The 23164-nt window shown below is 39.8% G+C and overlaps 2 protein-coding genes and 1 long non-coding RNA gene across 4 annotated transcripts; 1 reads left to right on the forward strand and 2 right to left on the reverse strand.

Annotated features, from left to right (window-relative positions):
• Nucleotides 1-2: 2 nt before the first annotated feature.
• On the forward strand, nucleotides 3-6790 carry LOC145219965 (SCO-spondin-like). The gene is made up of 8 exons (XM_080087261.1): nucleotides 3-70; nucleotides 754-1040; nucleotides 1435-3846; nucleotides 3991-4135; nucleotides 4547-4677; nucleotides 5511-5642; nucleotides 6217-6339; nucleotides 6771-6790. Exons 1-8 carry the CDS (start codon nucleotides 3-5, stop codon nucleotides 6788-6790), a joined length of 3318 nt encoding a protein of 1105 aa, XP_079943387.1.
• On the reverse strand, nucleotides 6540-18911 carry LOC145219966 (SCO-spondin-like). The gene is made up of 14 exons (XM_080087262.1): nucleotides 18869-18911; nucleotides 16213-18031; nucleotides 15330-15415; nucleotides 14981-15125; nucleotides 14431-14561; nucleotides 13104-13337; nucleotides 12435-12563; nucleotides 11475-11597; nucleotides 10831-10953; nucleotides 10490-10612; nucleotides 9673-9801; nucleotides 8849-8974; nucleotides 8125-8276; nucleotides 6540-7437 (listed from the first exon to the last, which is right to left on the reverse strand). Exons 1-14 carry the CDS (start codon nucleotides 18909-18911, stop codon nucleotides 7312-7314), a joined length of 3489 nt encoding a protein of 1162 aa, XP_079943388.1. The 3' UTR covers nucleotides 6540-7311.
• Nucleotides 18912-18990: 79 nt separating this feature from the next.
• Nucleotides 18991-22431, reverse strand: LOC145219999 (uncharacterized). Of its 2 annotated transcripts, none has more exons than XR_013857937.1 (5): nucleotides 22132-22431; nucleotides 21843-22001; nucleotides 21719-21775; nucleotides 21496-21596; nucleotides 18991-19047 (listed from the first exon to the last, which is right to left on the reverse strand). It is a non-coding gene; the product is annotated as an uncharacterized LOC145219999 (long non-coding RNA). The 2 variants fall into 2 exon arrangements; XR_013857936.1 differs by lacking the exon at nucleotides 18991-19047 and adding an exon at nucleotides 20416-20558.
• Between the last annotated feature and the right edge of the window lie 733 nt (nucleotides 22432-23164).

The following is a 23164-nucleotide window of genomic DNA, read 5'->3' on the forward strand; positions in this document are numbered from 1 at the left end:
AAATGTTTTCACTAAGACTGATTTGTATTTGTGTTCTACTCTTTGCACTATTTGGAACTTTGCAAGCAGGGTGAGTTGAATATATATATATATTTACATATGCTTGATATCCAATTGTGGTTGCTCCTAGTTCACTGACAATAATGACCTATTTACCAATTTGCCACTGTAAAATTTCTGGATAACTGTTTTTGGATAAACTATTGCTGTTTACAAAATAAGCCCTGTAAAATCTTTTGGCATTAAATCATTATCTGCAAAGTTTGCGCAACTACAATGACAAAATATATTTCTGAGATCCACAGTCTTAATTGCAGACAAAAATGATCGCTACCTATAAACAATAATTTATATTTCGCCTATGTTAGTATCGCCTGTTTCCGATTCCAGTGCACATTTTGCCGTTAATCGTTATCGCTAAAAGGCGTACTACTTTTTTATATTTTGAATGTGCCGTGATCGCTCGTCTGCATAGACGCTTCAGGACTGCTCCCAAGTTATTAATTTATTTTCATCTTACCAACTGATTGGATGACTATTTTACTTGTTATTTAACTTGTCAAACTTGTCCTTTTAAACTTGGTCACAAATACTTGTTAGTTATGATTATGTTCCGTTTTCAAACGCCTAATAACGTGTTCATTTTCGCTAAATGGGATTGACAGTGCAGCGGAGAACGCCTTAAATATGCTTGTATTAGAACCAAGTCTTGCGTCGATCGCCTAAGATGTAACATTGCCCCGTTTGTTGCAGGCGAAGAGGTAGAAGAGGTCGACGTGGAAGAAACAGAAGACAACGGAGGCACGACAACGACGGTGGACACGGCTGTGATCGTAGTCATGGAGATGGTCGGCATGGTGACGGCGGACACGGAGACAAGAAAAACCGATGCGATTCGCGCAAGTGCACCTTGACTTGGAGCAGTTGTTCAGTATCGTGCGGTGGCGGGACACAAACCGCACGAATAAGTCAACATAAAGACAAATGTCGTTGTTGTGCTGTGCCTTCGCCGATACCATGCAACTCTCAATGTTGTCCAGGTGAGTAAGTATCTTTTTTGGTGATAACCTTCTTTCTGTACGTATATAAAACCTTTAGTTTGCAACACTATATACGGATCTGTTTATAAGTTTAATGGTGAAAATAACGACCCAAATAGACGTAAAAATCGAAATGCTTTTATGTATTTCAAACGTTTCGACAAAAGTGATATCACTGATGATGACATGAGCATTTGCTTAAACGTTTGAAATATAATGCATGTCGCTTTTTACGTTTAAGCCTTTCAGTGTTTCTTAACTGATGTTGAGTGTGTAGTGATTGACTCTGTGTTTCTGTCTTCTAAAAATACTAAAATAATACTTTGTTATGCGTTATATTTAAGTTATCAGGTATCGAAACTAACTTTGCTGTTTGTTATATTCCCTGATATAGTTCACTGTGTCTGGGGCGAATGGGGGAATTGGGGAAACTGTCCAAGTCGATGCGGAAGTGGAACAAAGATTCGATCCCGCTCTTTTGCGAGATCCGCATCTTGCGGAGGAACAGCTTGCACGGGGTCTACATCCTCTTCTCAGTCTTGCAATACACATTCTTGTCCAATCAATTGTGTGTGGGGACCTTGGAGCAAATTTGGATCCTGTCCTCTTTCTTGTGGAGGTGGGACACAAACCAGAACTCGAAGCGTTTCTGTAAGAGCTCAACACGGAGGAACAGCTTGTTCAGGGCCTTTATCATCGTCACAATCTTGCAACACACATCCATGTCCTATAAACTGTGTGTTGGGTCCTTGGACAAGCTTTAGTGATTGTCCTGTCACTTGTGGTGGTGGAACTCAAAGCAGGACCCGGGCTGTTGCTATACCAGTTCAGTTTGGAGGAATTCTGTGTCCTGGTTCTCTATCTTCTTCTCAGTCTTGCAACACAGATCCTTGTCCGATCGACTGCTCGTGGGGAGAATGGGGAGATTTTGGAGTTTGCTCTGAAATTTGTGGTGGAGGAAGACAGTCGCGTACAAGGGAAATTACCCAGGTTGCACTTCATGGTGGACAAAATTGCACAGGTCATGCTGAGTCGACACAAAATTGCAACACTCAATGCTGCCCTAAGGATTGTGTTTGGGGGCAATGGAGTGAATTTAACGCATGTAACGCAACTTGTGGTGGTGGATTTCAAAGTAGAGATCGACAAGTTGATGTTCAAGCAACATGCGACGGTGCGCCTTGCTCAGGTTCAGCATCACAAGTCCAAGAATGTAACACCCAATGCTGCCCTGTGGATTGTGTCTGGGGGGAATGGAGTGAATTTAACGCATGTAACGCAACTTGTGGTGGTGGATTTCAAAGTAGAGATCGACAAGTTGATGTTCAAGCAACATGCGACGGTGCGCCTTGCTCAGGTTCAGCATCACAAGTCCAAGAATGTAACACCCAATGCTGTCCTGTGGATTGTGTCTGGGGGGAATGGAGTGAATTTAACGCATGTAACGCAACTTGTGGTGGTGGATTTCAAAGTAGAGATCGTCAAGTTGATGTTCAAGCAACATGCGACGGTGCGCCTTGCTCAGGTTCAGCATCACAAGTCCAAGAATGTAACACCCAATGCTGTCTTGTGGATTGCGTCTGGGGCCAATGGAGTGAATTTAACGCATGTAATGCATCTTGTGGTGGTGGATTTCAAAGCAGAGACCGCTTGGTTGAAGTATCAGCTACATGCGAAGGTGCGCCTTGCACAGGCCCGACATTAGAAGTCCAAGAATGCAATACTCAATGCTGTCCAGTCGATTGTGTCTGGGGTCAGTGGAGCGAATTTAACGCATGTAACGCTTCTTGTGGTGGTGGATTTCAAAGCAGAGAACGTGAAGTTGACGTTGAAGCTACATGCGAAGGTGCGCCTTGCACAGGCCCGACATTAGAAGTCCAAGAATGCAATACTCAATGCTGTCCAGTCGATTGTGTCTGGGGTCAGTGGAGCGAATTTAACGCATGTAACGCTTCTTGTGGTGGTGGATTTCAAAGCAGAGAACGTGAAGTTGACGTTGAAGCTACATGCGAAGGTGCGCCTTGCACAGGCCCGACATTAGAAGTCCAAGAATGCAATACTCAATGCTGTCCTGTCGATTGTGCCTGGGGTCAGTGGAGCGAATTTAACGCATGTAACGCTTCTTGTGGTGGTGGATTTCAAAGCAGAGAACGTGAAGTTGACGTTGAAGCTACATGCGAAGGTGCGCCTTGCACAGGCCCGACATTAGAAGTCCAAGAATGCAATACTCAATGCTGTCCTGTCGATTGTGCCTGGGGTCAGTGGAGCGAATTTAACGCATGTAACGCTTCTTGTGGTGGTGGATTTCAAAGCAGAGAACGTCAAGCTGAAGTTCAAGCAACATGCGAAGGTTCACCTTGCATTGGTTCACCATTAGAAGTCGAAGAATGCAATACTCAATGCTGCACTGTAGATTGTGTTTGGGGTCATTGGAGTGAATTTAACGCATGTAATGCAACTTGTGGTGGTGGATTTCAAACCAGAAACCGACAAGTTGACGTTGAAGCTAATTGCGAAGGCGCGCCTTGCTCAGGTTCAGCATTAGAAGTTCAAGAATGTAACACACAATGCTGTCCTGTGGATTGTGTCTGGGGGGAATTGAGTGAATTTAACGCATGTAATGCAACTTGTGGTGGTGGATTTCAAACCAGAACCCGACAAGTTGACGTTGAAGCTAATTGCGAAGGTGCTCCTTGCTCAGGTTCAGCATCACAAATCCAAGAATGCAACACTCAATGCTGTCCTGTGGATTGTGTCTGGGGTCAATGGTTTGACTTGTCAAGCTGCTCAAAAACATGTGGAGAAGGTTTGATAATCTTACATCTGTGTGCTTTAAACTTAATGGTCGCACTTATGTTATTACTATGGGCAGTGAAATGATAAACAATCAAATCGTTGTAAATTTGGCTTCTCAAACCACCAACAACAAAACAAATCTGTTATATTGTAGGTTCTCAGATGAGGGGAAGAACCTACAAACAGTTTGAGAGTTGCGGAGGTTCTCCTTGTGATGGGGAGTACACTGAAGAACGAAGTTGTAACAATGGTTGCTGTCCAGTTGATTGTGTCTGGGGATCTTGGGGCGAGTGGGGAGAGTAAGTAGTTTGGATTGATACCTAAATTTAGCCTAATAACTTTTTATGTCAAAAATTGGGCTGCCATTGCAAAAATCGCACGCTCTGTTTTAGCAACATTGGCCTTAACATAAATTTGTGTTTTGACCTGGTAAAACGTGCTTTTCTTGTACTTTAAGCCTTTAAGAGCATTCCAAAGATGCCATTATATATATATATAGTCTTTCCCTGAAAGTGTTAGGTTATCAAAACAGGCCTAAACACTCGAGCTACATTTAAACCTTGCAAACAGCTAAATTTCCTGCCTTCGGAAACATTTAATGTTGAATAAAATTGTTTCGTTTTGAGAGCTATACTATCCAGTCTAATTGTCACAAAAGTTTGAATTTGCGCCTGAAAACGTACTCACATTGTTATTGATGTTTTTTGTAGGTGTAGCGCCACTTGTGACCTCGGGCAAAGAGAAAGGAACCGGATAATGTCGCCTGAAGGTTCATGCAACGGTACAAAGTGCAACGGTTCGTCTGTCGACGTTCAGGAATGCTATTTAGCTGATTGCGTATGTAAGTGATGTACAACACCAAACAACTCGAGTCACTTAAACGAATTTGACTACTTAGTAATTTCAAAAATAGGGCAGTGGTTCTCAACTGGTGGACCATGGACCACTAGTGATCCAGGATGACATTTTGAGTGGTCCACAGGACGTGCACTTTATTTTGTGATAAACTGGAGGTTATATTATATATTCCAACTGGGTCAAAATGTTAGCTGTTAATAATTTTGTCTCACTTATTGAAAATCGGTTTTTCAATCGTCATGTTTCGATTCAAAATGCTGATTGTATAGCCCTACTTCAACCTTGCTTTAAAATGGAATGGTCCACAATATTGTTTTTACTGGGTCGGTGGTCCATGGCCTTAAACGAATTGAGAAACACTGCCTTAGGGGCTTAACATTCGAGTTTAACAAAGGAACCGGCCTAAATCCTGTCTGGGTTTGAAAAACCCAGCAGGCCTAGAAACATCCTAATTATAGTGATAATACATGGTGACAGTTATCTTTATAGATACAATTTTTAAATAGTTAACGTTTCTTACCATGTTTTGTTCCGTTTGCCTCTTGGTGGATTTTAAACTTAAAATAGTATGTTAAGATAAACATTAATTCACGACAAGGAACGGCCCTGAAGCGCCTGAAAGTCATATGTAATCACTCATATATAAATTATAGTACGCAAGACCCGTTAAATGCGTCATACTGCAGTACACCAGGTGGTTAAATGCTTGGTGACTGGCTGATTCGGTGGGACGACTTTAGTGGGCTTGGCGTACTGTAATTTAAAATGTTAAGTTGAGCACACCGGTGTTATGTGCTGAACTTTGTTGGATTTCAGATCCCATTTGCCTGGAGCTGCGTGTTGAATGTCCTCCTGATTTTCGCTGCATTGAACAGGACAACTCTAAGGGTTACACTTGCGTGTGTAAAAGAGGATTTCGCGAAGCACAAGGTGGAGAAGAGTGTGTTGGTAGGTTGTGCTTTCAAAATGTCAGAAAGCGTTTGGTACGAATTTACTGTAAGAAGTCGTTTACGCACAAGTTCTGGCTGTATTTTGTTACTAAAACATCTTCTTTGTTCATTAGTCTTTAAAAACTAAAGAAAAAAACTGAGTAAGACGTATGCAATCCCGTACTACAAACAATAACTTGTAAGTGCAAATGAGTTTTTTTAGTTTTGATAACAAAGGTAACAAAACATTTTCAGGAAACTCTTGTTCTAAAACACCTAAACCTGCTTTACTGTGAAATATACTGCACTAGCAATCTACAAGACTGTTGAACCTAGACACTAAATGATAAGCTGCAGACAGTGCACACTGTTTCGACCTATAAGCTGTCATCAGTCAGTGCACCTTACAGGTGGAAACAGTGTGCACTGTCTGCTTTTATCATTTATTGGCTCGATGCTTTTACATTGATACTAGACACTAAATGAAATTTCACAATATTAAGGGGCAAAAAACTCGGATTGCCATTAATCCCGAAGCATTAATTGTGCTTCTACAAAACTTACTTGTGATTAATACGTCGCTTATGGAACAGATATTAACGAGTGCGTGGGCAACACACACAACTGTGACGTGAATGCAAACTGCATCAACACAATTGGTTCGTTCCAGTGCAACTGCAATGAAGGGTTCGTAGGAGATGGTCAATTATGTAGAGGTGAGTTACTTTAAAAGAACACAAAACAAATAACATACACTTATTAAACTGGCGCATAACGCAAGCTAAGGAACGACAGGGCCATTTTTATTAAATGCTTTGCTTAGCTTTTCATTTACTGTCAATGATAAAAGATTTATACAAAACAGTTACATTATTAAAACAGTTAGTTTTTGTTAATGAAGGCTATGTGTGTAGCTTTGTGCACAAACGGCCGGCTCTTGTAGGCTTCGTATTTTGTAGAAAATAACATATTAACAACGAAAGTTTCAAATAAGAAATATGCATGTAGTAAGGCGAGCGGCTGCATTAGTTAATTTTATTGTGATCGCTTGCTCAATTTATCATCACTAGACATAATTTATTACATGAAGCAAGCCTGTCCGAAAACGAATGGGTTTAATTAAACATAACTTTACCCTTTTGTGCAGAAATTTCATCCTTATTGTAGCGAAGACTTCAAGCAACAAATCATACATCATCACCTCAAGTGTGTAACAACACAAATATTACCAGAAACACGTTTGTATGGTGTTGACATAACAATACAATAACAATATACAAGTATTACTTGCTTTGTGTGTGTGAAGAAAAAAAGATGAAAAATCAGTTTCTAAAGCATGAACTGTAAGTGTAGTTTTGTTATCAGCGATTTGGATTTAAAAAGTTTGTCTTTTGCGACAAAGGTTGTGTACAGCACATGCATTTTAGTATCAGGCGTTATTATCCAGACCAGGGGTCCGCAAATACTTTTTGGCGCTAAAGCGAAAAAACAGAAAAAAAACGTGTAATAACGAAAATGTACAGCAAACGTATATAGGGTCAATTGCAAGCGAATACAAAACAAACTATAAACCATCAAATCACAGAAATGTTTTTTCGATAATTGACACAAAATCAAATTCAACAATAAAACACAAAGTCAGATTAAAATGAAGGAATCCAAAAAGATTCAGGATCTCTATTATGGAATCATAAATCTCCATCATTTATTGTTTCTGCAACGAATCCATCATTGTCGACAGAATGTCCATCATTTCCATCATAATTGGGATTCACCAAACTATTGGATTCAAGATTCCGCCTTCTCTTCAAAACCTGGCAAATATCTCATTTAAAATCTTGAAATGAGACATTTTTACCACAGGCTAAAGTTGTAGGTTGAGCCGAGTCTATTTTATATTTGAGTTGAGTCGGTGTAAGAAAACATAGCGGCACAATAGCACTAAAACAATCACCAAGCGGGAAACAGCTGGCAGCGTTAAAATGTTATGGAGCGCAAAACAGCGAAGGGCAAAATTGGTGGATAATGGCTGAACGCGTTACAGCTGCACTGTATTATAAAGCGTGATGACTTTATTTCACTTGGTGAATAAAATCATAGCAGCACAAAAGCACTAAAACCATCACCAAGCCGGAAAGAACTGAGCAACGTTAAAACGTTTCCATATATGGAGCGCTGAGCCGTAAAAGGCACAAATGGTGAATAATGGCTGAACGAGCAATGAGAAAAACGTTGGTGGGACCGGCCGAAAGGCCTAGAATGTGCTAGATTCGTTTTAAATTTAAAGCCAGTCTACAACTATTGTGTAAACGATTTAACTTAGTTATATATTTTAATAAAGGATAAAACAAGCCAAACATAACCATGTTTGCCACAACATAATAATTATTTAGCCGTTTGTTGGTAGTCAAACTGTTTCGTTTCAAATTTGAAACCAGTCTAGAACTGTTTCGTTTGTAGGCAAAACCGTTTAACTGCATAGTTTTGTAAGACAAACCTACCGTAAGAACAATGAGACCAACGATTAAAACGACTGCAGTTCCCGAAACACCATACAGCACTAGTTTCTGGATGTGAGTTTTGTTGTCCTCCCTTTTAGTGGGTTCTTCATTTAATTTTCCTCCGACTCGCAAATCAAAATCAGGAGGCAGTTCTGTAACATTGTGTGAAAAAGTCAAGAAATCAATTGCACTGAAAACTTTCTATTTTTATCTGAAAAGTCGTGAAACGTTTATTCACGATATGTTATATATTTGTGCTTCTTCAAGCGTGTCTTGCATCACCACGTGTGCTCGCTAAAGTGTAACGGCCCCGAATAAGCGCGTGGTTTGGCCGAGAGGTCATTACAAGGATTTACACGAGGATGTGTTATGTGGTTGATGTTAACTTGAGGGTAAATACATTACAGTTTACAACGCTAAAACAGCAAAAAATTGCCATCTTTGACCACTGAGAAACTTAAAAACAAAACGCTTATTTTTGATAGTTTGTTACATTTGAAAGTTAAAATTTACATAGCCCAGTTTATCATGCGCAAAAAAAATCAAGTGGCCAGTCATTTTCGACAAGTAAAAAAATCAAAAGGGTAAGTCCAGTTTTATTTGAAAGTTTGTTGTATTTATAATTAAAACCACAGGAACCGCCTTGGACATTGCGAATTTAAAACAGATGTCTAGATTAATACAAAAATGTCAGAGAAACAGATTTCGCACTCAGTCAACCCACCCACACAACGTCCTTCCCGGAGCGCCATGAACTTGTCACAAGTGCATTGATAACTTCCCTCAGTATTTGAACACGACATGTGAGGTGCAGTACATGTTGGGTCGGGTTGGTTGCACTCATTGATATCTAAACATAACAACTGTTAAACATTTATGTTCCGCTTAGAGACAGACACACAGACAGCACAGTACATATCAGATAATGATCATTCAGCATCACATAATAAATACTTTACATTACAGGGGTGGGCAACCTCTGTCACTGTGGGGCCAAATACAATTGCTATGATTAGATCGCGGGCCGCACCTTTATATGACACAAGGTGATTTTGCTTCGTTGCATACCAAAAATGTCGTACTACAAGTAAAATTCGCATTTGATTCCACCAGCATATTGTCAGGTCGCAGAAAAATAGCACCAGGCGCACTAATCAGCTCAAAAAATATAATAATTGGACTCGTTTGCCAGTACATTTAAAATCCAAGTGTCTCTGCGTGCCGCACAACCTTTAATCAAGGGCCGCATGTGGCCCGCGGACCGCACACCCCTGCTTTACAAGCACAGTGATAAGTTGTGCATTCGTGTCTATTGTGCGCCAAGTTCTGTTAAAAAGTTCGCAAATAAAACACAAAGTAATAACAATATATGTTGGTGAAGGTAAGCATTGGGTTGATATGCCCAGGGTTAGAGCTTGTAAACTTACATATATTGACATGGTTGTACAGTTTCAGATATATTCCCATGTTATTAAGAGACTACTATGTCCCTGATGCAACCACGTATGGAAGAAATAATAAAAACAAATGTCTGAAATCTTCTTGCACCTGAACATTGTGTGTAGCCGTCTCCTGTGAACCCGGTTTTACACTTGCACTGATATCCAATAAACTCGTCAGTGCAGATGCCGTTCGGGTGACAAATATCTTCACCAAATTCGGTGCATTCGTCCACACCTGAAAACAAAACATGACATTGAAAGCACATCAGTATACGCAAACTTTCCCGTTCAAGTCTGATGTCTTAAGATGAACATAAATTTAGAACTGGGATCAGCCCTGAAGCGTTCATGCAGACCAGTCATCACGGGACACCCTTGTATAAATCATAGTACGAAAACCTTATAGAAGCCGGAATGCCGAATCAGCCGGTCACCATGCATTCCCGTGTGGAAATCGAAGGCTAGAAATATCTAGCCCGCGCGGAACTCTAACCCACGACCGGAGCCTTTAAACTCGCGTTTTACCAACTGAGCTACACAGGCGAAGCGGTAAGCCTATCGAAAGTCGAATCAATAGAACACCTTGCCACATGGAAAAGCATAGTCACCATCTAATTCGGTATAATGCATTAAATAAACCTGGCGTACTGTTACAAATCTGATGTCGTTCCTGTGACTACTCTACCAGAGTAAAAATATTCAATGCTTTATTAATTTTATAGCACCTGGTTGCAACAATTCATACATGTTCAAAGCAGACTTTGGAAATCACAACATGAAATTACAATTATTTAAATGGCATTTAGGGTAATCATTTTGTTACGATTAAAAAGCCGTGGACATAAGATTCAAACAAAATATACTTTTAAGGAGTCTACGTAAAAATAAAGGCTGACTCCTATTCCATGCGATGTTTGTCATACCCATGCAACTCTTTCCATCGCCTGAAAGGCCTTCATGGCAGTAACATTCGTAAGATCCTGCAGTGTTTTCGCAATCAGCATTCGAGTCGCAAACTGCTGTTCCTAAATTACACTCGTCAATGTCTGAAAAAAAAACGGTCAAGTCTGTTTAGTTAGGTTTGATGAAAAAAAGAAAAATAATAGGAAGGGAAAAAGACTTATTTGATCTTATAGTGCCTATGTTAGTGACACTGCTTGATTTTATGTTATGAATGACTGAAAAAATCGGTTATGTTTACAAATATATTTAGGGGTACTTTTTAACGTGGCGCCTTGAGTTAAAGTTAAAAACTGCAACCTACCTACGCAGACTGCGTTTCGTGAAACAAATCCAACCGAACATTCACATCTGTAACTGCCTTCCGTATTTATACAGTCGGAATTTGCCGGACAAATAGCTTCCTCTGATTCGCACTCGTTGATTTCTGCAAAACAAGACAGACATTGAACGCTTTAATTAAGTAGCACAGCAGGTTTTATGTAGTTTTCTCATGCAGTTTTGTTAAATTAGAGGAAATGTGTGCTATTGGTTTAAAAACAGGCCTAACAAACCATACTGAAAGTCACGTCGCCAAATTTTAGAGTCTCTGCCGAAGCACAAAAGTGCACACATGACTGTTGGTAAATTAGTACACAGCTGTAAGCGGGTCAGAAATTGGGGCCCGGGCCCGAACTAAGTACAAGCTGAAACCAGACCCGAAATCAAATTGTTTTAAAAACAAAACTCTAACTTGGCCCAACAGTTGGTAAAATTTGCGGCTTAAATGAGGCCGTATGTGAAGTCAGGCCCGAATCAAGCCCGAACCCGACCCGAAATGTCAGGCCTGACTTACAACTCTGTAGCACGTTATGTTGTTTACGACATTGTCATTAAAAGTAATGCCATATTTAACGATTTCCTCAGCAACTGCAAGTAGTACTTGTCAAGTGCCATCACCAATTTCACCTGTGCACTCTTTTCCATCGCCAGTATAGCCTGGTTTGCATGAACAGACGTAGCTGCCGTCATTATCAACACAAGAGGCGCTCGCGTGGCAATCATGACCACTAGTTGAACACTCGTTTGTATCTGTAATACAAAAACCATAAGTTATGACAAGTCCAATAAGTTGAGGCTTTTAGAGATTTGGGGCCTCATTTGGTGTATATTGTTGTACATAAGCGTAAGTACCTGGGAACCAGTCAACTAAACTAAACGGTTCCATTAGTTTGATAAAACTGCAATATCTTTAGGGTGTTTAGATGTACTCTTTGCAATCTTTATTTATGTCAAATGATGTGCTTGGTGGCCTAAATATTGTGTAAAAGCATAAATGCCAACAAGTTAAAGCACTAAAATACTCAAGTCAATTTATATAATCAGGGTTTTTGTTATCATGTTAATGTGATGCCCACGAGAAATGCGTTTTTATCGACATAATTCAAAGAATAACAGTTGTCCATCATAACTTCGTTTTCCCCAGTCGCTTTTACCCACAATGGCCAATCTTACTATCTTGTAGGCCCCAGTCACACAACACTAGTAACGTAATACGATGTAGCTGCAGCGCGTTCAGCCATTGTCCAGCAGTTTGCCCACCACTTTTTTGTGCCCAATAACGTTTTAACGTTGCGCAGCTATTTCCGACATATTGGTCTTTGTTTCAGTGCAATTGTGTCGCTATGTTCTCTTTCACCAAACGAAATAGATTAAACATAACACTATATCGCATATATGTTGCACCGTCTGTATGACTGTCAAATAAAACGCACAAACAATTTCCCCTCCCCCACGAAGTTTGTAGAACTTGGCAAAATTGCAATCGTGGACTTCCTTGTTTCCAACGAAACTAAATTCCCAGCTCCTCAAGACTCCTCACAAACATATATTGCGACATTTTTGAAAGAAAACAATCGAATCTCTTACTGACGCATGCCGAGTCAGCATTCTTTATGAAACCCGATTCGCAATCACAGCTATAACTTCCTTCTGTGTTCACGCAAATGGCTTTTGAGTGGCAGACGTTATTTCCTTGTTGAAGGCATTCGTCCAAGTCTGGGGGAAAAATCAGTGGTTTGGCAAAAACAACAAAATTTTTTGGCAACAGAATAAGTTTTGAAACGGTCTGTCACCAAGTAATATTAATATGTTTCGTTTTGGAATTGCAAAATGTATATTTAAGTTTTGTACATATGTCGTGTTAATACAATTAAATGCAAAACGGTAACACAGGTATTTTATATGGCTTTTAATGAACTATTAATATATGTGTGTGTGCGTTTTGCCTTTACGTAACTTGTTGAATGTAAATGCCTCATATACAATACAACACCAACAATACAATGCCATCAATATATAGCTGGATGTGCACACATTTACAACCTAATATCTTACGTTACAATCAGACAACTTGTGTGTTTTACGTGTGACAATGTGGGTCATTGGCAAAGCAGTAAACGTTTTGACATTCAAAAAGATAAGTTGTCACTTGTCAATGATGCAAAGTTACAAAATACATCGGGCCAGCCTATTTCTTCCATTTTTTGTTTATTTTCCTTCATTAAATTCCCAGAAATTTATTTTTGTCCAGTTCACCTGTTTCACAGCATAATCCGGTCCAACCAGGTGCGCAAATGCATTTTGCCGAGGTTTTGTTGGCACCGTTGTGACAAACAAAATCACACTGATTCGCTTCCTCCAAAGCCGGACATTCTCCACCACCGCACTCGGTACGTGTGACAACCGACCGATTTCTGCTGCTGACATTCTCCACTGCGCAGTTGTCAGGACAACCGCTCCATGAGGACCACTCCGTGACAACACAATCGACTAAAAAAGTTTGTTACATGAAACTTTTCATGAGTTGCATGTAGTGCGTAAATGTTACTGCAAACTTTAAAAGTGTATATTATGCAAATTGTTTTAAGTCCGAGCCTGGCGTTGCTACGTTATTGGAGTTTATTTCACTCATTACAAGAATTTAAAATTACTACATTATAGGGATGTGCCAAAACTGCAAATGTTCTGTTTGGTCGAGCACCGAGCATCTCACTTTAATGCTCGGTGCTCGGCCGAGCACGCTCGGTGCATTATGACGTCACAAAAAATCCCCTTTCTACGTTTTAGCTCTATAAGGCCTCTTACGTCACCGGCGGTGTTTTATTAAGCTGTACATGCCCATAAAGTACGCGTTTTTCCACCATCTAGTGCATTTGAAGAATCATTCGTTTTTGTTCATAGACACCCTTTAGAACACTAGTTACATATGTTAGCAGGGCATGAATTTGCAAATTTAACGCTCGGGTCAGTTTGTGCAACTGCTCGGCCGAGCACCGAGCATTAAAAACAGCGATGCTCGGTACCGAGTACTCGGGTTCTGGCTCGGCTCGGCCCATCCCTACTACATTATCACCAAGCTGAAAATGGGTGCGCAATTTTAGTACGACCATATATTGTTAAATGAAGGTTTGGCCAAATCCTTCAGCAGGAAATAGTGGTACTCTGGAGATACGAAATGAAAAATGAAAAAATCTTTAGAGCAAAGAAAAGAGTAGGAATTCAAACCTTCCTTTTACGTGCATTAAAAATGCAACCGGGAGAGTTTGGTTTCTAATAGTTACAAAACCTATGCATTTGTATTGGCAATTTACGGTGCGATTCTTAAGTGCAGATATGCTGTTGTTAACAATTCTTGGTCATTATCTGAAGGCGTCACCCGTAGGACGTCGAAATGTCGGTTATTTTACAAAACAAATCTACAGGAAGAGTAAGCATTTTAAACACATTATGCCTGGCAGCGCTTACTAATGTTGTTTTGCACAAGCGACATTGAACGAAAACTTGTAGATCAGTGAGTTTTAAACAAACTTTAAGCGCCTGAAATCCGTTTATTGTTTGTAAAAGGAAAATCCTAAAGTCTTACCCGGACAGCAGTCACTATTGCACGTTTGATTCTGACTTGCTGAGCCTGAACAGTTGAGCCCACCGCACATGTTCTGCTTTTCAGGAATTCTGATCCTTTCCTGCCATCCGCTATTACAAGTTCTCGAACAACTAAAAATAAATAAAGAAAAAGTACATTATTTTTCGCATATTTGACAAAAACGTGGTACATAAAAGTTGAAGTGAAAATCAGAAATCAGAAAAAACAAGAACCGCACGGACTGTTAATTTCAAGCTAAGAAATCAATGGAAAAAAAAAGAGACAAGAGTTTGTGACTTGGGTCTGAAAAATAGTCAATAACGATATCGTGTTGGTTTTGATAGGTCCACTGTCTGTCAAATAACGTCTACATTTTAATACCTATTATTAGTTCATTTGCTCCAAGCAAGCGCGTGTTTAAATGACAACCCGGCCACTAGCATAACACTGAGTTAGTTTGTTGGGTTGATTTGAACACACATGCTTGTCAAATAGTGCAAAAATGTAAAAACATAAAATGTCTACTTCCATGTAAAAAGTGTCCACTTACTCTCCCCACTCGCCCCAAGGTCCCCACACGCAATCGACTGGACAGCAACCATCGTTACAACTTCGTTCTTCAGTGAATTCTCCATCACAAGGAGAACCTCCACAACTCTCAAACTGTTCGTAAGTTCTTCCTCTCATCTGAGAACCTACAATATCACACATTAGTTGAAGTAGTGGTCTCAGCCTTCTGACATTTCTAAAAGGAAAATAACAACAAACACGAACACAAATTTCTATTAACATCTTATAGCATGGACAATTGATAAATCAGATTTCCCGGCAGTTCCCTTATGTTGGGAACGGCCGGTTTAAGGTAAGGACTAAATTTTGTTGTCTTAAACTTATCACACCTTCTCCGCATGTTTTCGAGCAGCTCGACCATTCATTCCACTCAGTCCATGTGCAGTCTTCAGGACAGCATTGAGTGTTGCATTGTCTGCATGGAAAAAATGAACGAACGGTTAATTAGGCAAAACAACAACAATACTAATAGTGTTTAAAGCTAAGGTTTAAAAGTTTAAAATTAGTACTACTAATTAGTACAATACTTTGAAATTAGTAAACAGAAAAGCAATTCTTTAGGAAAATGTTTTTTTTACAATTTTGCAAATCGACGTTAAAACTTCTGAAGCACAATTAAGTTACAGATTGAACAGTTTTAATAAACAAATAAACATACATGGTTAGAAGAGCAGCCTAATTGAAAACTTTCAGCCAGTGATTTTGCACATGATGAAATAGATATAAAATATACCCTATACTTGTCCACTTTATGCGATATATCACTGATGATGGCATTAGCATTTATCAAACATATCGCTTCTATTTGGGCCGTTATTGTTCCCATCCTACGTTTCATATTACAGGGTTCCCGCGCAATTTTCGTTTATTAATTCCATGACTTTTCAAGAAAAAAAAAGTAAAATTTCCATAACCTTTATCGAAAAAAATCGAGCAATTCCCATTGTAAAACTAGTAAAGGGACTTCAGTAGATGCAGCCAATTTACCATACTTGCAACGAATATACAATAGTGACATAGTTTAAAATTCCCATCTCTATCTGGCATTTTTAGGGTAAAACAGGCATCAAATTCCATACTTTTTCAAGGACTTTTGCAAAAGTTGTTTTTTTTTCAAAACTTTTCCAAGCCTTAAAAATACAAATTTAAATTTCATAACCTTAATACAAATTTAATAGATATTAGAAAAAATAAAAAAATAACACTTCTTACTCTTTTTCTATGGTCTTTCCTTCGCACTCTTGGCCACCAAACTTAGCGTCAACTTCGATAATTCTCGATCTTTCCTTCGTTCCTCCACCGCAAGTCACATTGCACTCGGACCAACCACTCCAGGTTCCATGGGCACAATGAATAGGACAGGGAGTAATGTTGCACTCCAGGGTTTCTAACTTGGGACCTGAACACTCGTTCCCACTGCATGAAGAGTTCACAGAGATTAAGCGATGCCTTGTCTTTTCACCGTCTCCACAGGTCAACGAGCAATCACTGTAGTCACTCCAAGGCCCCCATTCACAGTCCACGGGACAACATTGTGTGTTGCAGAGTTGTGATGATGTTTTGTCTCCTGGACACTCAGCTCCTCCGCATCTTCCTTTTACCGCAACATCACGACTTCTAAATTGAGTTCCGCCCCCACATGCAAACGGACAAGGGGTGAAATCGCCCCAAGGACCCCATTCGCAATCAACAGGACAGCATTCTGTGTTGCATTTTTCAACTTCTGATGCTAAACCTGAGCAGGGCGTCCCTTCGCATATTGCTTGAACTTTAACTTGACGTTCTCTGCTTTGAAATCCACCACCACAAGTTGCATTACATGCGTTAAATTCACTCCATTGGCCCCAAACACAATCCACAGGGCAGCATTGAGTGTTGCAATTTTGTGTCGACTCAGCATCACCTGTGCAATTTTGTCCACCGTGAAGTGCAACCTGGGTGATTTTTCTTGTACGCGACTGTCTTCCTCCACCACAAATTTCAGAGCAAACTCCCCATTCTCCCCATTCTCCCCACAAGCAATCGACCGGACAAGGATCTGTGTTGCAAGACTGAGAAGAAGATAGAGAACCAGGACACAGAATTCCTCCAAACTGAGCTGGTATAGCAACAGCCCGGGTCCTGCTTTGAGTTCCCCCACCACAAGTGACAGGACAATCACTAAAGCGTGTCCAAGGACCCAACACACAGTTTATAGGACATGGATGTGTGTTGCACGTTTGTGAAGATGATGAAGGCCCTGAACAATCATTTCCTCCGTGTTGAGCCCGTACAGCAACGCTTCGAGTTCTGCTCTGAGTTCCACCACCACATGGAAGAGGGCAGGATCCAAATTTACTCCAGGCTCCCCATACACAATTTATAGGACATGGATGTGTGTTGCAAGATTGAGAAGATGATGAAGGCCCTGAACAATCATTTCCTCCATGTTGAGCCCTAATAGCAACGCTTCGAGTTCTGCTCTGAGTTCCACCACCACATGGAAGAGGGCAGGATCCAAATTTACTCCAGGGCCCCCAAACACAGTTTATAGGACATGGATGAGTATTGCAGGATTGTGAAGAAGATGAAGATCCAGAACAAGCTGTTCCTCCGTGTTGAGCCCGTACAGAAACGGTCCTGGTTCTGATTTGAGTTCCTCCTCCACAAGCAAGAGGACAGGATCCAAATTTACTCCAGGCTCCCCATTGGCAGTTAATCGGACACGGATGGGAGTTGCAGGTTCGGGATGAAGTTGAGGACCCAGAGCAAGTTCCTCCACAAGATGTAGATCTAGTGACGGAGCGGGATCGACTCTGTGTTCCTCCCCCACAATTCAACGAACACTTTCCGTAACTTCCCCAAGTACCCCACGCACAGTTCACTGGGCAACATTGTGTGTTGCATCGCTCGGAAGACGTGGATGATCCTGAACATCCAGAGCCTCCACATCTCGCGCTCCGACTGTATCCTCTGCTCCTGCTTCTTGTTCCTCCTCCACATTGCTCGGAGCAACCTCCCCAGCTTCCCCATCCGCCCCATACACAGTTAACTGTGGGTAATAACAACAAATGCTTCTTGTGGTTTTAGAATGTGTCAGCAGAGAATTTTTAAGTTTGCCATAATCTTATTTCCGTTGCAGAATTAGCTGATTTATCAAGGCTAGATGACGATAAGCAGGTGTGTAATACATAAAACCACAAGAACTCCAACTAGTGTGTCACGAAAAATGTATTTGTTAGTTAACGAAAGTCTGTAAGCTCTGTAGATCACTTGGAAACACGCATGACCATAGACCAGCGGTGGGCAACCTGCGGCCCGCGGGCCACACGCGGCCCTTGGTTCAAGGTTGTGCGGCCCGCGGAGACGCTTGAATTTGAAATGTACTGACAAACGAGTCCAACTACTATATATTTTTGAGCAGATTAATGCGCCGATGCTATTTTTTGTGACCTGGCAAAATGTGGCTAGAATCAAATACGAATTATATTTGTAGTTAACCATATTTGGTAAGCAACGAAGTAAAATCGAGCTAATTTTGGCTTTTGTTTTTGGCCCCACAGTAACAAAGGTTGCCAACCCCTGCCATAGACACTAAATAAGGAACGACAATGTTAGAAAATTATTTTCCTGTTTACATTGGGACCAACCAATGTTATTGTATTCAAGAAAGTGCGTATAATGACAGACCAAGACTTATTCTATTAAAATAAAATAATTAAGATGTCCAGTATTTCGGTAGAACATAAAAATACATCATTTAAAATGAGTGGATGACTTTAGATTTATTATAGTTTACAGTTGTTTGCATAGGTTGAACTTTAGGCATTGATTTGATACGACTGAAAAGTTTGGTTTGGGTATAAAACTGGGCGAATTTAAATTATACCTGGACAGCATTGGTTGTTACATACTCTTGTTCCACTTGGCATACTACATGCACCACATTGTCCTTTGTTCCTTGTAATATAAGCACTCTGGTTGCCCCCACCGCATGTACGGGAACATCCCCCCCAAGCCCATTGACATGGTGTACTGTCACACCGTCTGCGCCGACGACGCCTTCGCCTATAAAATATGTATTTCAGTGTTACTGGCTTAAAAATAGGTAGATTAAAGTCTGAGCAACATGTAGAACGTTAACAGTGGGTAGGAGAAAAAAGAAGTTTAGAATGGGCAGTTTTTAGGGATAAATAATAATGATGTAACCAGTGGTAGAATTCAATTAAAAAAAAACGGCTGAATCCCACAACTGATGTAAATGATTTTGCCCGTATTGCATTAACAATGTCACAAAAACAATACTGTAAACAAAAACTTGTTTTTTGCAACAGTTTGCGGGGTAAAAAAACAAACATGGGGATTAGGGTAAATTTCGAAGGTGGCTATTAAATAAACAACACCAATAGCCTCGTATAACTGATGATGACATGAGCATTTGCCAAAACGTCTGAACTATAAAGCATGTCGCTATTTCCATGTATTCGGGTCGTTACGTTTCTCATTAAACACAAGACTAACTGTTTTTTAAACTAAACAGTAACACAAAACCACAAAAGAACTGTAATAAGTTACGATTCTATCCATGATTTATTTATGTATTGAAATATCAGCAGTGCTAATTAACCGATAATGATTCTAAATTATTTTCAAGACGAAACCTAGTTTAGTTTAAAACTGTTGACATTTTCGACTGTTTCTTGCAAAACAAAGCAACAAACAAGAAATGTTTTCTTACCACGCCGAAACGTTATTGAAAAACATCAAGACAACGAAATAGATGCATAGAACCTTGAGTAAATGCATTACGCGTTAGCGTAGGCAAACTCGCAAAAACAGCACACGCCAATCAACTCTTTCGCAAATGGATTGCAAGACTCGCAAAAGCTGCTTATTAAGAATATTTGTATGAGTCACCTTTTCCTTATTGGCACTGGAATATCGAGGTTTCGTTTTTCCCGAACCCAATCACTTGCCAGACGGGGACCAAAGGCAATCAACTCTTGGACGACTTCCGCGATTTTGTTTACTTGATTAGCTATCGACCCTTGGACATATTTCCGCCGAACCACGAAGTTGTGACCTGAGTCACGCAACCCCCCAGTACTGAGGGTCATGTGACCCAGTTACATGTACTTGTTTTTTTTAAAGTTAGTCATATTTTCATGTTTTGTTTACCGTTAGTCGTATTTTCGGTTGCGACACTAGTTTGAGTTTTGACTTTCGGGAACTTACACACAAGGAAGTGCAAAGTGGAAAACAAAAAAAATGTAATTATTTTGACATTTGTGACTTTTCTACTGAGCTCTCAAATTAAAGGCAAAAAGAACCTTAAATGATACGCAAATCTGGCTCCAAAGGCAATTTAAGACAGTTACGTGACCAAAACAGCTTTAAATTTTTTTCCCTTATTTCAAAACCATGACGTAACTCATCGCAACAAAACAGTGATTCACATAAAATACTTCCGTAGTAGCAGGTTTCCATGGTAACAAACAGGGTCTTTGGGTTTCAGGGTGGCGTGGCAGGTTTCAATTGGACGAAAACATGTGAAAATATTCCCCCAAGACGAACAAAACCTGATTGCAAGTGAATAAATGTTTGACGAAAGCAACATCAAAACCAGCTTGGCAAACAACTATTTCATTTGCTTCGAGAACGCAACAGTTATTCTCTTATATGCAGAGAATTTTTGTTCAAAGTTAACGTTGGTGCCAGTTTGTAGTCGTACAAGCATGTTGTCGTTAATTTTGTGCTTTATAAGTGCGTTGTGTTTTACAATGTGTCATTATTCTGATGAAGGCGTATCGTATACGCACAGAGAAAGCTGAATACGCACAGAGAAAACAGACATTGTCAAAATCAGCGATGACATGAACAGAGCAGATCATCATAACAAAACTATTACCGGGAATAAGACACCAAATCACAAAAAATGGCAAAAATAATTAAAAAAAACAATGTGCTTTGTCTGACTGAATGCAAAAAGCATTTGCAATGCTCAATTGCAACAAGATTAGTAACATATGACTCTGTACAACTACAAAAACAAACTTAAAAATCCTAAAATAAAACTGAATGGGCACAAGCTGTGTTACGGGAGCCCACGGGTGTAGATTCACCAGAAACACCCACTAAAATCCATTTCCTTTCTCACTTTGTTCCCTATTTAATGGACTATTTCACATACTATTCGTCTATATTGAGGTTTTTACGATTACGGATTCTTGTTGATTCTATTCGACCCGTTTAAAGTCGAAATTAGTACCGAATTCCAACATGAGATTGCCATTTACATTTTTTAAGGGGGGCACAGGTCCTACAGGGTTACTTGAAGGGGGCCACGAGGTCCAAAAGTTACTTTTAGGGGGCCACGGTCCATGGAAGGTTGAGAACCACTGATCTAGAATGTTACACTACATTCACAACTGTTACAGAACCTTCAACAGGGGAAAGCTCACAACGCTAGATATGAAAATACAAACAATAGAACAATATTAAAAATCGGTTACATACCTATTAATGTAAAGTTATGGTTTGCCCCTAGATTCCATCTTTTCCTAATCTCGATTCTTGTGTTTCAAAATATCTATAACACTTAACTGCCATCTGCCAATCTGAAGCAAAAAAGGTGTCAAAACGCTCTCTATGCTTAGTTAATAATGCAAAAATAATGCATTGCATGTGGTTGGCATTACCAGAAAATTGGCATTGTTTGCTCACAACCAAGTTGTCTTACCTCAAGGCTTCCAAATCTTTTCACCACCCACTTTAACTTATTTCCAGACTTGATAACCTGTTTAAAACATGCATTGACCTGTCAGTCTAAATTTATTCTTTAGTCGGTACTGACCTATGCTTACCGTGCAACAATGTAACAACTGGAATATAGAGCAGTTTTGTTGATCACAAGCTACATGAAAACACAAAGGAAGTGGTTCTCAAATAGGTTCCACTTTACTTATTAGGGCAATTTGTAATTCCCAAGACAACTGTCCCAAAGATGAATAACGGTGGACAATCTGCCACAAAAACATAATTAGTTGTTTATTCAAGACATTTGAAGTGTAGAGAATGTCTGCAGCATGCAAGGGCCAGGTGTGTTAACTTTAACTAAAGTGACTGTTGTTACAAACTTGTTTATTAGCATACCTCAGTACAGATGTTAATGCCTCGCTCACCACATCACCACATTTCAGTAAAAACATCTTTTAAAACCCAGCATAGGGAAAGCTCATAGACCATGAAAGATACAAAATGATATTTTTGTTGACAAAATGCAAACACTGCCATGTTGCCTTTGACAGATTGATGACAAAATGTGGAAATGCATGGCAACACTTAAGCTTCACTCTGGCCTTATTTGTTGCCAAAAGCATTCTGAGCCAATGCGTTAAAGTTACAAATTAGATGCTTTGAACGACTTTTTTGTGTAGTTTGCAAAAGTTTGGGCGTTGACAAAAATTATTTAATAGTGTGTTGCAAGCCTTAAATACCTGAAAACTATTGTGTAACATGATTAATAACAAGTAAACATCCACAAAATAAGCTACATCGAATTTAAATTTCTGTAAAACGTCCTTACCTTAAGGGAAATCCCCAAAAGAACGGGAAAATCCCCAAAACAGTAACAAAACATTTTTTACTGATTATACTGGAAATATTTTGACCTAGCCTTGCAAAAACTAAGATTGTGAGTTTAATTTCCTTTCTTTTTAATATCTACCTTCGCAGGAATACGGAACTAAAATGACCACAACCAAACTAGAAAATGTTATAGCTTATTTGTCACAAGAATTGAAAACATATTAATACTAAATGAGCACTCGGACGAATAATTTGCTTGTTTAATGTTGGTGGGTGGGATTTGAACTCACCACAGAAGTCTTTCAATACCAGCGCTCTACCATCTGCGCTACACAGGCTCGGTTTGAAACCCGTCGAAAGTCGAATCACAAGCACCGTTGCCTGCCTCCAGTGCTCCACACGCCAGCTTCGTAGCAGGGGAATCGTCAGTTTGATTTGTAAATTATACACAGACCAACACTGCCTGCTCATGCAGACCAGCGATAACGACAAACCAATATATAAATCATAGCACGCCAAGTCCATTTAAACAAACTTAAAAAAATTATAATGTGTATTTGACATAATTAAAATACTGGGAGTAATTTTAATCATTTTC

Source organism: Phallusia mammillata, chromosome 3, assembly GCF_965637545.1.
Source record: "Phallusia mammillata chromosome 3, kaPhaMamm4.hap1.1, whole genome shotgun sequence".
Taxonomy (NCBI): Eukaryota; Metazoa; Chordata; class Ascidiacea; order Phlebobranchia; family Ascidiidae; genus Phallusia; species Phallusia mammillata.

Coding starts and splice junctions, on each gene's coding strand:
- LOC145219965 (XM_080087261.1), top strand. CDS start 3: ATGTTTTCACTAAGACTGATTTGTATTTGTGTTCTACTCTTTGCACTA. Junction 4,136..4,546: donor TCTTGGGGCGAGTGGGGAGA/GTAAGTAGTTTG, acceptor TGTTTTTTGTAG/GTGTAGCGCCACTTGTGACC. Junction 5,643..6,216: donor AGGTGGAGAAGAGTGTGTTG/GTAGGTTGTGCT, acceptor CTTATGGAACAG/ATATTAACGAGTGCGTGGGC.
- LOC145219966 (XM_080087262.1), bottom strand. CDS start 18,911: ATGCCAAGTGGAACAAGAGTATGTAACAACCAATGCTGTCCAG. Junction 9,802..10,489: donor CGATGGAAAGAGTTGCATGG/GTATGACAAACA, acceptor TTTTGTTTTCAG/GTGTGGACGAATGCACCGAA. Junction 8,975..9,672: donor CGGCTACACACAATGTTCAG/GTGCAAGAAGAT, acceptor TGTTATGTTTAG/ATATCAATGAGTGCAACCAA.